The sequence below is a fragment of the Oncorhynchus nerka genome, linkage group LG9b (genome assembly GCF_034236695.1).
Source record: "Oncorhynchus nerka isolate Pitt River linkage group LG9b, Oner_Uvic_2.0, whole genome shotgun sequence".
NCBI classification, from domain to species: Eukaryota; Metazoa; Chordata; class Actinopteri; order Salmoniformes; family Salmonidae; genus Oncorhynchus; species Oncorhynchus nerka.
Window position 1 is genome coordinate 14,395,168 of NC_088424.1, and position 15,534 is coordinate 14,410,701.

The following is a 15,534-nucleotide window of genomic DNA, read 5'->3' on the forward strand; positions in this document are numbered from 1 at the left end:
CCGATCTCATGTCCATTGCTCATGTTTCTTGGACCAAGCAAGTGTCTTCTTAGTGTCCTTTAGTAGTGGTTTCTTTGCAGCAATTCGACCTGATTCACGCAGTCTCCTTTGACCAGTTGATGTTGAGATGTGTCTGTTACTTGAACTCTGAAGCATTTTTTGGGGCTGTAATTTCTGAGAAAGATAACGCTAATGAACATATCCTCTGCAGCAGAGGTAACTCTGGGTCTTCCATTCCTGTGGCGGTCCTCATGAGAGCCAGTTTCATCATAGCACTTGATGGTTTTTGCGACTGTACTTGAAGTTCTTGAAATTTTCCGTATTGACTGACCTTCATGTCTTAAAGTAATGGACTGTCGTTTCTCTTTGCTTATTTGAGTGGTTCTTGCCATAATATGGACTTGTGGTTTAACAAATAGGGCTACCTTCGGTATACCACCACTACCTTTTCACAACTGAATGCCTCAAACACTAAGGAAAGAAATTCCACAAATGAACAAGGCACACCTGTTAATTGAAATGCATTCCAGATGACTACCTCATTAAGCTGGTTGAGAGAATGCCAAGAGTGTGCAAACCTGTCATCAAGGCAAAGGGTGGCTATTTGAAGAAAATATAAAATATGTATTTTTAATTGTTTAACCTTTTTGGGATAGGGGGCAGCATTTTCACTTTTGGATGAATAGCGTGCCCAGAGTGAACTGCCTCCTACTCTGTCCCAGATGCTAATATATGCATATTATTATTAGTATTGGATAGAAAACACTGAAGTTTCTAAAACTGTTTGAATGATGTCTGTGCGTACAACAGAACTCATATGGCAGGCGAAACTCTGAGAAAAATCCAACCAGGAAGTGGGAAATCTGAGGTTTGCAGTTTTTCCAATTCAGCCCCCATTGAAGAAACAGGGTGATATTAGTTATGTTTCACTTCCCAAGGCTTCCACTAGATGTCAACAGCATTTAGAACCTGTTTTGAGGATTCTACTCTAAAGGAGGGGCTCATAAGAGCTCTTTGAGTGAGTGGTCTGGCACGCTCACGTGAAAGTTTGCTACTTTCCACTTCATTTGTACAGACAAAAGGAATTGTCTGTTTGGAACATTAATGAAGTTATGTTAAATAGATCCTAAAGATTGATTACATACTTAGGTTGGCATGTTTCTACGGGCTGTAACGGAAGTTTTTGAACGTTTTGTCTGACGTTCGGCGCGACCTGGGATTTGTTTACCAAATGCCCTAACAAAAGAAGATATTTGGACATAACTGATGGACATTATCGAACATTTATGGTGGAACTGGGATTCCTGGGAGTGCATTCTGATGAAGATCAAAGGTAAGTGAATATTTCAAATGCTATTTCGGAGTAATGTTGACTACCCAATATGGCGGGTATCTATTGGGATGCTTTGTTGTCTAAAGGCTGTACTCAGATTATTGCACGGTTTGATTTGTTCGATTTCGCAGCAAAGTGTTTTTGAAATCTGACAGCGGTTGCATTAACTTCTTATGGCTGGGGGGCAGTATTGAGTAGCTTGGATGAATACGGTGCCTAAAGTAAACGGCCTGCTCCTCAGTCTCAGTTGCTAATATATGCATTTTATTATTAGTATTGGATAGAAAACACTAAAGTTTCTAAAACTATTTGAATGATTTTTGAGTACAACAGAACTCATATGGCAGGCAAAATCCTGAGTTGAAATCAAAACAGGAAGTCAGAAATCTGAGCTTTGTGTGTATTCACCAGAGTCCCCAATGAAATCCCTTTGAGGTATTAATGATGTTGCACAATCTAAATTATAATGAGACTATGGTGTTGTGGGAGTGAATGATAGCAGAATCAGTCAGGTGTCTGGCAGTCAGCCATTTTCTGATCATGCTTATTCCTCATGGTAGTCACTTACGTTCCATTGCTCACGAAGACGAGTACTCCGGTTGGAACTTTATTGAAGCTACATGTTAAAATCATCCTAATGATTGATTCTGTAATCAGTTTGAAATGTTTCTTCGACCGGTAATATAACTTTTTGTCCGATATAACGCTGACCAGAGAATGAGAGTTTGGATATGTATACCAAACGCGCTAACATAAATAACAGACATTTTCAAACAAAAAGCTCGCCACCCATGTCTTGCTCCCATGGATATTTTGTATTTGCCCAGGAAGGCAGATAAATGTTCTGTATTATGTCCTATAATCTGGAAATTGTGCCCTTCAGATACATGTTAAGATCTGAGCACCTCTCAACTGGACAATTAGAGGGCTCGAGTGGAAATGAAGGGAAATTCTTTAGCAAAGTAGAAAGTAGTGGGAACATTATGGTCAACCCTCAGAATATCAAATGAGACAAATGTGTTATCAACAAATAGGTCACTAATAAACACCAGACCATTCCTATGCCAGAACTGAAAAACGGTGTAAATCTGCGATGATGAACAGACAATTAGAGTATTAAATGGGGAGAAGCAAATTGCATGTTTTAGGCTAAAGTGATTTCGGAATTGGGACGAGATTTTAAGGGAGTTCTTGACAAAAGGATTTAAAATATGGGGTGCCGAGGTTCATTGGCATTGGGGAGCACAGCAACAAGACAGGAGAAGTTGGAAGGCTTGACTATCTCCATGGTAGCCCAAGTTGGACCATCCTCGTTTTCAAATGTAGAAACCCAACAAACATTTAGACAGTTCATTCAGAAAATATTCAGACCCCTTGACTGTTTCCATATTTTGTAATGTTACAGCCTCATTCTAAAATATTATTAAGTATTAGTATTAGTATTATTAGTATTAGTATTAAATAGCTTTTCCACACATCTACATACAATTCCACATAATGACAAAGCAAAAAGAGGTTTAGAAATATTTGCTAATATACACATAAAACTGAAATCTCACACTTACATAAGTATTTCAGACCCTTTACTCAATGCTTTGTTGAAGCAACTTTGGCAGCGATTACATCCTAGAGTCTTCTTGGGTATGACGCTACAAGCTTGAAATACCTGTATTTGAAGAGTTTCTCCCATTCTTCTCTGCAGATCCTCTCAAGCTCTGTTGGATGGGGAGCGTCGCTGCACAGGGTTCAAGTCCGGGCTCTGGCTTGGCTACACAAGGACATTCAGAGACATCCCGAAGCAACTCCTACGTTGTCTTGGCTGTGTGCTTAGGGTCGTTGTCCTGTTCTGCCTGCGGCTATGGAACCCTGACCTGTTCGCCGGACGTGCTACCTGTCCCAGACCTGCTGTTTTCAACTCTCTAGAGACAGCAGGAGCGGTAGAGATACTCTTAATGATCGGCTATGAAAAGCCAACTGACATTTACTCCTGAGGTGCTGACTTGCTGCACCCTCGAGAACTACTGTGATTATTATTATTTGACCATGCTGGTCATTTATGAACATTTGAACATCTTGGCCATGTTCTGTTATAATCTCCACCCGGCACAGCCAGAAGAGGACAGGCCATCCCTCATAGCCTGGTTCCTCTCTAGGTTTCTTCCTAGGTTTTGGCCTTTCTAGGGAGTTTTTCCTAGCCACCGTGCTTCTACACCTGCATTGCTTGCTGTTTGGGGTTTTGGGCTGGGTTTCTGTACAGCACTTTGAGATATCAGCTGATGTAAGAAAGGCTATATAAATACATTTGATTTGTTGGAAGGTGAACCTTCACCACATCCTGAGGTCCTGAGCGCTCTGGAGTAGGGTTTTAATCTAGGATCTCTGTACTTTGCAACATTCATCTTTCCCTTGATTCTGACGAGTCCCCCAGTCCCTGCCGCTGAAAAACATTCTAACCATGATGATGCCACCACGCTTCACCTTAGGGATGGTGCCAGGTTCCCCCCAGACATGACGCTTGGCATTCAGGCCAAAGAGTTCAAACTTGGTTTCATCAGACCAGAGAATCTTGATTATCGCCACTACCATAAAGGCCTGATTGGTGGAGTGCTGCAGAGAAGGTTGTCCTTCTAGAAGTTTCTCCAATCTCGACAGAGGAACTCTGGAGCTCTGTTAGAGTAACCATCGGGTTCTTGATCACCTCCCTGACCACGGCCCTTCTCCCCCGATTGCCCAGTTTGGCCAGGTCTAGGAAGAGTCTTGGTGGTTCCAAATCATGTCCAATCAATTAAATTTACCACAGGTGGAGTCCAATCAAGTTGTAGAAACATCTCAAGGATGATCAATGGAAAGAGGATGCACCCGAGCTCAATTTCAAGTCTCACAGAAAAGGGTCTGAATAATTAAGTATTTTTTTTATTAGCCAAAATGATCAAAAAACAATTATCGTTGTGTCATTATGGTGTAGTGTGTAGTATGAAGATCCATTTAATAATAAGACTAACGTAAGACAAGAGGCAGAAAAGGGTATGAATACTTTCTGAATTAACTGTATACGAGTAGGCTAATTAGGCTATATCATTTTGACAATTTAATTACATTTACTTTAGGGGAACCTTAGCTTATGACGCACCGCCTTTGTCTGTAGCGCACTTGTGATTGAGTTTAAAACAAAATGGTCACTGGATTGCTACTTTAAAAAAGTTTGTTTTAAATTGCATTTCCATCCACACAAAGACTGTCAGCAATGCTAACGAATGCCTAACGGCTACACAAAGTGTTAGACCTACAGGACCATATGCGCACTTCAGAAAGTTGGTTTATGTTTGGTCAATTGCACATTACTGTTTGAATAAATCATAATAAAAAAATCATGAAGGTACAAAAATATATTTAAAAAACACCCTTTATGACAAATTAAAAATGTGTGTCGCACTGCCAAGTCAAAACGGCCGCAAACACGACTGTTCTGGTCGCGATATCGGACCCTGCATAACCATATTACAGCAGCCAGGGCAGACACGGCTGGGAGCTAAAGGAGCTGCTGACTGTCAGGAACCCTATTACCATATTAGAGTAGTGATGCAGAGTTGAGAGCTGAAGCGCCAGACATTGCTACTGCGTCCGGGGGAGGGGGGGAAAATCAGATCCACCACAGGAACAATAACGCCATCATGGTCTTGACGTCCTCGGGCGCATTTCCCTCAGCCAGCCTAACATAACGGGGTTACGTTCTTGTAGCCAGGGACTGAAGCAATGCTATGAGGCTTAACTGTGTGCCTAACATCTAGGTCATTCGCGTTGGGCAAATTAACTCTGACATCTTAAATGTCAGCCACAAAACTCCCTAATAGGAGTCCCTGGTACCAGGGGGATGGGGCGAGGGGGCCACTGCTGGTAAAGGGGAAGAGGAGGAGTGGAGAGTGGTAATGGTGTGAATGAGGAAGAGGACTAATAGAGATGCTAAGTGTTGGATGTGTGTGCTGCCACAGGGCAGCCATTGTATGTGAATGGGTTAGCAGGGAAAGAGGCTTTGAGCACAAAACAAGCTAATGGAAGCCAGGACACACACATAGCAAACTATTGAGCGCTGGTAACCTCCACTCCCCACTGACTCCCCCCTATCCTCCCCTGCCCCCCTCTCCCCTCTTCTCTCTCTCCCGACAGGGCACATCCTGCTGTACACCATTAACTCACGCATGAGTCCTTCGAGACAGACAAGGCAAACACACACAGAGAGCAGAGAGAGAAAAGAGCGAGACATGGAAAACAACAGGATAGGGTGCAGGGATAGAGGGGGAAAGAGTAAAAGATAGAGGGGCAGACAACGAGAGAGAGAATTAAACAAACAAGAGAGGGAAGTGAGGATGGAATAGAGAGCAGAGCGGGCGGAAAGAGAGCAGACGGGGAGGAGAGAGATGCTTAGAGAGCAGGAAGGGAGTATTCCCCCTCAGAGAGAGGGGGTGGAGATGGGAGGGGGTTAGGAGATTAGTACTGTGGCGCCTGGGTCTTGGGGAGGGCCAGGATATGCAGTGGAGAGGAAACAAACCGCTGTAAAAATCCATTTCCCACACACACCTCAAAACTCCCATTCAACCTCCACCCAGAGCACCACTGAGTTTTTAAATGTCACAGGACCCCCCCCCCCCCCCCCCACGCACACACAAATACCCCACGCACATGAAAACAAACCCACAAAAAAAACCACATCAAAGGGAACTCACCTGAATGTGAGGCACTTTCTGGGGGGTTGGAGGCGACTGGTGTGGCGGTGGCGCCCAGGGTGGCTGGTTGGGTGGAGAGTTCTGGTGGTGGGGGCCGGCCAGGTGCGTCTGGGCCTGCGACGGGGGCAAAGCAGCCTGGGCGGGGTGCACCTGCTGCAGCTGCTGGAAGGCCATGGGAGGAGGCTGCAGCTGCTGCCCAGGTCTGGGAGCCTGTTGCTGGATAGGGAGCAGCCGCTGATCCTGGGGTCCGGTCGGCTCACCGTGGGCCATGGGACCTGGAGGTCTCACCTGGCCGAGTGGGAGTCGCTGGTTAGGGGGCATGCCGGGGTAGAGCTGCTGGCCCGGGGGCATGTGGGGGTGCTGCTGCGGGTGGGAAGGGTGCTGAGTGTGGTGTTGCAGGTGGGGGTGTGGCTGCTGAGCACCCATGGGAGTGGGGTTTCTCTGAGGGGGGGCCATGGGGTTAGGGGCTGGAGTGGGACTCCAGGGTAGCCCCCTACCTCTGGAGCCAGGCCGACACTCGGGGGGCGGCCCTGTTGAGGCGGAGGTGTGCCCCCAGGGGTTCCCATGCCCCTCATTGGGGACATGGAGGGGGGAGAGCCGTAGGATCCCTGAGGCGGTGTGGGGAGGTGGGGCTGCTGTTGGGGGGTGGCCTGGGCCTGAGAGGGGTGCATGGGCTGGGAAGGGTGCATGGGCTGTCCGGTGATTTGGTTGGGGTGGACAGGCTGCTGGTGTACCTGGGGGCCCGTGTAGCGCTGTGGGGGTCCACCTACATTGGGGTAGCGCTGGACCTGGGCTGGCCCCATGGCGTTACTGTTGTTGCTGGTGCTGCTGAGGCTCATGACGGGACTCATCCCTGCACTGCCGGCTAATCCCTGATTAAGGTTGCCGTACTGGGAGTAGGGGGGGTATTGCCCTGAGCTGGTTACAGCACCAGGGGGGGCTGCCTGGCCGTGCATGTTGAACCCCATGTTCTGGTGGGGCCTCCCGGCAAGGACCTGCTGCTGGCGAGAGGGGCTGTGGGGGAAGCGAGGGGTGTGGGAGGCCATGGGTTCCTGGCTGGGCCGGTGGAGGAACTGCTGGGTAGGCGGTTGCGGGTGCTGCTGTGGAGGCTGCTGTTGCTGGGCTGGGTGGCGCATGGGGGGACCTGTCATGCTAGGGTTCTGCTGGAGCCCCACGTGGCCCATGTAGTGGCTGGGCTCCTGGCCCATACCTTGGGGAAAGTGGTTGATCCTAGGGGGCGTCTGGGTCTGACCAGAGTGGCCCTGCATGGTCGCATAGTCGGCTCGGCCCATGTAGGGGCCCATCTGGTGGCCGTGGCCCTGGGGCCCTGAGGGGCCGTGTTGTTGGTGGGAGGGGGCCTGGGTGGCGGCCTGTTGCTGCTGGAATGGAGGCAGTCCCTGCCCGGGGCCAGCCTGGGGGCCCCACACGGCTCCTCCGTCAGGGAATGGCTGGCCGCGCCCGTCACCCTGCGCCCCGGAATAGACATGGTGCCCCCCTCCAGGTTGTTGGGGATTGTTGTGGTAGCGCGAATGTGGGGACGCCATGCCGTTGACGGCGGGCCCGTTGCCCAACATCCGGCCCTGCTGCTGCTCGTATCCCGCGAAGGGGTCGTATGGGTGGCCCATCTTGGGCTGTCCGGGAACGGCCTGCGAGGGGTGGTGGAGGGAGTTGGAGGAGAGCGAACCGTAGCCCTGGTGCTCGTGGGGCATCTGCTGCCCCATGGGGTTGGGCTGGCCCTGGGGGAAGCCACAGTCCCCCAGGCCCTCCAGCCCGTCCGAGAACAGGTTGGCATCGTCCCCGAACAGGCTCAACATCCCTGGGTCGGCCATGGCTGCTGGGGACCTGGCGGCTGGGGGGAGCGGAGCTCCAGGGAATCTGCGCTCACACAGAGGTGGATGTCCTCAAAGCCGCTAATCCGCTAACTAATCTGCAGCATGTCACTCCATATTTCCCTAATTCTCTCAGAGAATGAGAACGCAGTGTCAGGCAAAGCCAGGTTATGGGACCTGGAGGGAGGGAGAGGTAGGAAGAGGACAGAAGGGGAAGAGAGAGATAGGAACATTAGAATCAGCTATATCAGGTCAATTGTGCAACGCCACTCCTGTTCTTAAACCTCCTAACTGAAATAGATTTCTTAAGTGGCACATGTTTAGCAGTTTAATCAGTTGTAAACGCCCCCCCCCCCCCACCCTTTCATCCCCATCCCCCACCCCACCTCTGCTTCCATTTACTTTCAAACAAAAGATTTTCTTCCAACACACACACACACAAGCCTAAACTCATTCATTCTTTAGAATGGGTTGTTGGTTGGAAAAGAACAAAGGCCTGGGCAGAAGCAGGGGTGTTTAAACAGCAGCAGCTGCCAGATCAGCCCAGCAGATGTGAGAATACAAGGAGGGGAGCCACCTGCTCAAGCGTGTGTGTGTTTTGTTGGGCAGAGGAGAGAGAGGCAGAGCTCAAGTGAGTGTGTAAGAGTGAGTGTATATTTTGTGTGTGTTTCTGGGTGCATCGCGAGTGAGTGGGGCTGCACAAAAATTTTTAATAGTTTAATACAAATCGCAATACTGACATGTGCAACATCCATACCGCCAGAAGCAGCGACATTTTGAAATTCCACAGCCGTCTCACGCCTTTTCTAAACTTTAGATTTATTGCTCAAGTTGACGGAGTTCTCGCTCAAAACTGCCCAATCTCACACACACAAGACCCGCCCCCGTCACTCCAGCAGGCAGTTCCTGGTGCTCGAGCTGCACTCTGCATGCACTGACTAAACAGTGAGCAGTCAACTGATTTTGAAACAATAACTCAGTTCACTTTGCTTCTTTCTTTATATAAATCCACGTTTCTATTTTATACTATTAGTTTGTAACTGTCTCTGCAAATCTCTAGTTGGTTGGTCTTAGCAAGCTGCAAATGTGCCTAGAAAACATGTTAGACCCTTAAGGTAATCACTAGCTAGCTGGCTAGCTAAATCCACTTATCTTGCTGGCAAACCTTTGCTCTTATACAGGCTGGTACCAGTGGTGAAATACATCAGCACTGCTTGTGCAGCTTGTTCTTAAATGAGAGGGGAAAAGGCATAACATTTTTTTTTTTTACATCTTTGAATGTACCCATCTATTTAATCCAAATTAGGGTCCCCTGGGAAACAATTTGGTTCCCTACTCCGTCACAACCATCTCCCTTACTTCCATTGTCATGCCAAACAAAACTATTCCCACTGTATTCTAACCATAAAACTAGAATGATCATTCTAATTTTATGGTTCCAAAAGTTTAGCCAAGTATAAAATAGCAATATTTGGTCATTATTATTATTATTATTTTTAAACGCAATTAGATTTTACGCCTATATCGTGTATCCCCTAATCATGCGTATCCTCAACCTGCGCGTGCGTCCGCTGCGCTCTGTAAATCAGATGAGCTGGCGGTATTACGGAGGTGTGAGATAAACCAGGCTGAAAGGAGAGCTAGCAAAGGGATTGGGTGTCCAACTCAACACGTGACGTGTGTTTATGTGTGGGTTAGGCTTGAGGCGGAGTAGGGCCCTATGAAAGAAGCGTTACGGAGCCCAGATGTTAAAACGGAATTCAACAATATTACATTTATTGATTTTAGGAAATAAACTGAATCTATTGGACTTATTAGAAAAAACATTAATTTACCCAAGTAAATCACAAGAAAATGAGTCTGTGATTCGTATTTTCATGCAACTTTCTGAAAAGTTTGTGATGATGCTAATGATAACCGTCTTCTGGTAGAGATGGAAAAGGCTTTCCCGAAAACCTCACTTAAATGTTAACGCCAAAGTAGCCTATGCCTACCTGGCAGAATGCCATCATGATTTGCGTCAATCCAGTGGCCATTTGTTTTGCAAACTCTGCAATCACATGAGCGTTACAGCAACACCGCTTAACCAAACAATGGCTCTTCCTGGTGTGCACTTGCATTAAATTTCCCAGACCTCTGAAATAGTCTCCTGATGTGGTTAAAAAAAAAAAAAACATTAACCTTGAATGTTCTATTTATTTATTTTTTTGTGATTTTGAGCCCTAAGAAAAAAAGTGGAAAACGGACACCTGGAAAAATTAAACAGAACTAAATCAGGCAAAAAAATTGGGTCCTAGTGTAAGCTTGAGTATGTGAAGAGGATAGTGGAGGCTTGAGTATGTGAAGAGGATAGTGGAGGCTTGAGTATGTGAAGAGGATAGTGGAGGCTTGAGTATGTGAAGAGGATAGTGGAGGCTTGAGTATGTGAAGCGGATAGTGTAAGCTTGAGTATGTGAAGAGGATAGTGGAGGCTTGAGTATGTGAAGAGGATAGTGGAGGCTTGAGTATGTGAAGCGGATAGTGTAAGCTTGAGTATGTGAAGAGGATAGTGGAGGCTTGAGTATGTGAAGAGGATAGTGGAGGCTTGAGTATGTGAAGCGGATAGTGTAAGCTTGAGTATGTGAAGAGGATAGTGGAGGCTTGAGTATGTGAAGAGGATAGTGGAGGCTTGAGTATGTGAAGAGGATAGTGTAAGCTTGAGTATGTGAAGAGGATAGTGTAAGCTTGAGTATGTGAAGAGGATAGTGGAGGCTTGAGTATGTGAAGAGGATAGTGGAGGCTTGAGTATGTGAAGAGGATAGTGGAGGCTTGAGTATGTGAAGAGGATAGTGGAGGCTTGAGTATGTGAAGAGGATAGTGGAGGCTTGAGTATGTGAAGAGGATAGTGTAAGCTTGAGTATGTGAAGAGGATAGTGGAGGCTTGAGTATGTGAAGAGGATAGTGGAGGCTTGAGTATGTGAAGAGGATAGTGGAGGCTTGAGTATGTGAAGAGGATAGTGGAGGCTTGAGTATGTGAAGAGGATAGTGGAGGCTTGAGTATGTGAAGAGGATAGTGTAAGCTTGAGTATGTGAAGAGGATAGTGGAGGCTTGAGTATGTGAAGAGGATAGTGGAGGCTTGAGTATGTGAAGAGGATAGTGGAGGCTTGAGTATGTGAAGAGGATAGCGGAGGCTTGAGTGTGTGAAGAGGATAGCGGAGGCTTGAGTGTGTGAAGAGGATAGTGGAGGCTTGAGTGTGTGAAGAGGATAGCGGAGGCTTGAGTGTGTGAAGAGGATAGTGGAGGCTTGAGTGTGTGAAGAGGATAGTGGAGGCTTGAGTGTGTGAAGAGGATAGTGGAGGCTTGAGTGTGTGAAGAGGATAGTGGAGGCTTGAGTGTGTGAAGAGGATAGTGGAGGCTTGAGTGTGTGAAGAGGATAGTGGAGGCTTGAGTGTGTGAAGAGGATAGTGGAGGCTTGAGTGTGTGAAGAGGATAGTGGAGGCTTGAGTGTGTGAAGAGGATAGTGGAGGCTTGAGTGTGTGAAGAGGATAGTGGAGGCTTGAGTGTGTGAAGAGGATAGTGGAGGCTTGAGTATGTGAAGAGGATAGTGGAGGCTTGAGTATGTGAAGAGGATAGTGTAAGCTTGAGTGTGTGAAGAGGATAGTGGAGGCTTGAGTGTGTGAAGAGGATAGTGGAGGCTTGAGTGTGTGAAGAGGATAGTGGAGGCTTGAGTGTGTGAAGAGGATAGTGGAGGCTTGAGTGTGTGAAGAGGATAGTGGAGGCTTGAGTATGTGAAGAGGATAGTGTAAGCTTGAGTGTGTGAAGAGGATAGTGGAGGCTTGAGTGTGTGAAGAGGATAGAGGAGGCTTGAGTGTGTGAAGAGGATAGCGGAGGCTTGAGTGTGTGAAGAGGATAGCGGAGGCTTGAGTGTGTGAAGAGGATAGTGGAGGCTTGAGTGTGTGAAGAGGATAGTGGAGGCTTGAGTGTGTGAAGAGGATAGAGGAGGCTTGAGTGTGTGAAGAGGATAGCGGAGGCTTGAGTGTGTGAAGAGGATAGCGGAGGCTTGAGTGTGTGAAGAGGATAGCGGAGGCTTGAGTGTGTGAAGAGGATAGCGGAGGCTTGAGTGTGTGAAGAGGATAGCGGAGGCTTGAGTGTGTGAAGAGGATAGCGGAGGCTTGAGTATGTGAAGAGGATAGCGGAGGCTTGAGTATGTGAAGAGGATAGTGGAGGCTTGAGTATGTGAAGAGGATAGTGGAGGCTTGAGTATGTGAAGAGGATAGTGGAGGCTTGAGTGTGTGCAGAGGATAGTGGAGGCTTGAGTGTGTGAAGAGGATAGTGTAAGCTTGAGTATGTGAAGAGGATAGTGGAGGCTTGAGTATGTGAAGAGGATAGTGTAAGCTTGAGTATGTGAAGAGGATAGTGGAGGCTTGAGTATGTGAAGAGGATAGTGGAGGCTTGAGTATGTGAAGAGGATAGTGGAGGCTTGAGTATGTGAAGAGGATAGTGGAGGCTTGAGTATGTGAAGAGGATAGTGGAGGCTTGAGTATGTGAAGAGGATAGTGGAGGCTTGAGTATGTGAAGAGGATAGTGTAAGCTTGAGTATGTGAAGAGGATAGTGTAAGCTTGAGTATGTGAAGAGGATAGTGTAAGCTTGAGTATGTGAAGAGGATAGTGTAAGCTTGAGTATGTGAAGAGGATAGTGGAGGCTTGAGTATGTGAAGAGGATAGTGTAAGCTTGAGTGTGTGAAGAGGATAGTGTAAGCTTGAGTGTGTGAAGAGGATAGTGGAGGCTTGAGTATGTGAAGAGGATAGTGGAGGCTTGAGTATGGGAAGAGGATAGTGGAGGCTTGAGTATGTGAAGAGGATAGTGGAGGCTTGAGTATGTGAAGAGGATAGTGGAGGCTTGAGTATGTGAAGAGGATAGTGGAGGCTTGAGTATGTGAAGAGGATAGTGGAGGCTTGAGTATGTGAAGAGGATAGTGGAGGCTTGAGTATGTGAAGAGGATAGTGGAGGCTTGAGTATGGGAAGAGGATAGTGGAGGCTTGAGTATGTGAAGAGGATAGTGGAGGCTTGAGTATGTGAAGAGGATAGTGGAGGCTTGAGTATGTGAAGAGGATAGTGGAGGCTTGAGTATGTGAAGAGGATAGTGGAGGCTTGAGTATGTGAAGAGGATAGTGTAAGCTTGAGTATGTGAAGAGGATAGTGTAAGCTTGAGTATGTGAAGAGGATAGTGGAGGCTTGAGTATGTGAAGAGGATAGTGGAGGCTTGAGTATGTGAAGAGGATAGTGGAGGCTTGAGTATGTGAAGCGGATAGTGTAAGCTTGAGTATGTGAAGAGGATAGTGTAAGCTTGAGTATGTGAAGAGGATAGTGTAAGCTTGAGTATGTGAAGAGGATAGTGGAGGCTTGTGTATGTGAAGAGGATAGTGGAGGCTTGTGTGTGTGAAGTGGATAGTGTAAGCTTGAGTATGTGAAGTGGATAGTGTAAGCTTGAGTATGTGAAGAGGATAGTGTAAGCTTGAGTATGTGAAGAGGATAGTGGAGGCTTGAGTATGTGAAGAGGATAGTAGAGGCTTGAGTATGTGAAGAGGATAGTGGAGGCTTGTGTGTGTGAAGAGGATAGTGGAGGCTTGTGTGTGTGTGTGTGTGTGTGTGTGTCACAGTACTTATTATGTAGCTTGGGTGCACGAGTGGGGAGGAGGAATGTGTCCCCGAAACTTCAACACTTCACTTCCCCCACTAGAGAATCCCCTTCTCCCTCTGCCCCACCCCCAACTTTCCTCTTTCTTTCAAGCCTCTCCACATGGTTGCTAGCATCAGCCCCACGCACTACTACCACTGACCTTTCTAGTCAATGAGCAGAGGGGAAGCAATTTCCTGCTAAACAGCAACTCTTCAAAAAGGCTACATTAGCATACTGGTAAGCCTTCGCAAAACAATTCAGAAACTGAATTTCACCTTCTCAAACTCAAAAAGGAAAGACATCGCAAAGGGAAGGAAGAGAATGATGCTCGCAAGTTGCAACAGAACAAACTTGCTTTAGCAACAACCGCAAAGGGAATTCAAATAAAAACTTGCTGGGCGACTCACTAGATGAAGAAAGAACAAACTGTAACAGATCTCTAAAGACAAACCACAACACAGCGGGGAGTGTTGACACAGAGAGCGCGTGCACACGCGAAAGAGAGAGAAAAAGAGTGAGTGACGAAACATGATTGAGTAGGAAGCGTGCGTAATGTCACATCCGTAGTTAGCCACCAATGTGGCGGAGAGTGGAGTGGCGTGACATGCCTGGAGCTGTCAGACTTCCTGTTTATTGTGGTGAATAGACTCACACTCCACGGCCGCCATGTAGGCCTGTGCAGTAACAAAGATATAGTAACAGATATTAGGGCTGTGACGGTCATGGAATTTGGATAACGATAATTGAGCAGACAAAATTACGGCAGGCACCATAATAACCGTCATTTATTTTTTATTACGCATCGTTTCTCATCTCCTGACTGCACGTGCTACCACAGTAGTAGAATGAATCAAACGGGAGTCCCATTTCAAGTCAATGATGGCATATTGAGAGTGTACCATAGGAGCAAAGCAGGAAGTAACATTTTTTTTAAACGTGTTGTGATATACTGATTCAACTCAACTGACGTTACAAAAAACACATTACAGTGAATGAGCTATATCAGTTAACATAACCTGAATGACAAGTCTACATTACCATAGACATTGCTTCACAATAACAGGCAGCCATTGCGGGTGTCCTAAGCATGTGACAAATGGACAATGTTTCTTTATAACGCCATTTTGTTATTGGTTCTCTGTTAAAACGATAAAATGCACAAAATTCCATGTGAATTCACAATTCAGCTGCCAGCAACTGTTAGGTTGTCACATTGCGTCCCTTTCAGATGGTCAAGCATTGCACCTATACTACCATTACGGTACCTCAATTCCACCTCGCAAAGTTTGCATTTCTTTCTCATTTAACTTCTCATAGTAATGCCATAAAGGACTTCGCTGCTGTTGCTCGTCTTGCTCTGCCATTTTTCCAACTGGTGGAGAGAAGACTCCAAAATAATTGATTACCCGACTCACATTTCTGAGTCTCTAGAAATCAACTCCTAAGATTCAGTATTTTTGGGAACGGAGGAGACTGATCAGTTGCCATACTTCCGAGAACACAAACGCTTGCATCTTTCATAGACGAGGGACGAGAGAAAGAGGGGAGAAGCACAGTATAGGCAGGTCGGCTACTAGGCAGACAGAGTCGGAACCATGAACAAGGCCCATTTAACCTGTTTGGGGTAGGGGGCAGTATTTTCACGTCCGGATGAAAAGTGCGCCCAAAGTAAACTGCCTGCTACTCAGGCCCAGAAGATAGGATATGCATATAATTTGGATCGAAAACTCTAAAGTTTCTAAAACTGTTAAAATGTATGTCTGAGTATAACAGAACATAATTGGCAGGCGAAACACAGAGGACAAACCATCCAGGATTTATTTTTTTGAGGTGACCATGTTTTCAATTGGTTTTCCATGGGAATCTAGATTTCTGAGGCATCTGGTTGCAGTTCCTAGGGCTTCCACTAGATGTCAACATTGGTTGATGTTTTTCTTTTGAGTAATGAAGAAGTATGCCTATTCAGAACTAGGGTCGAGTGTAGTGTACT

General features: G+C 46.7%; 1 protein-coding gene across 1 annotated transcript in view; it reads right to left on the reverse strand.

Annotated features, from left to right (window-relative positions):
* Positions 1-15,534, reverse strand: part of LOC115114315 (chromodomain-helicase-DNA-binding protein 7) — an 82,744-nt gene that overhangs the window by 52,839 nt on the left and 14,371 nt on the right. The window contains 2 exon segments of the mRNA XM_029642446.2: positions 6,055-6,521; positions 6,524-8,060. Coding sequence (XP_029498306.2) covers positions 6,055-6,521; positions 6,524-7,883 — 1,827 coding nt within the window. The 5' untranslated portion in view covers positions 7,884-8,060.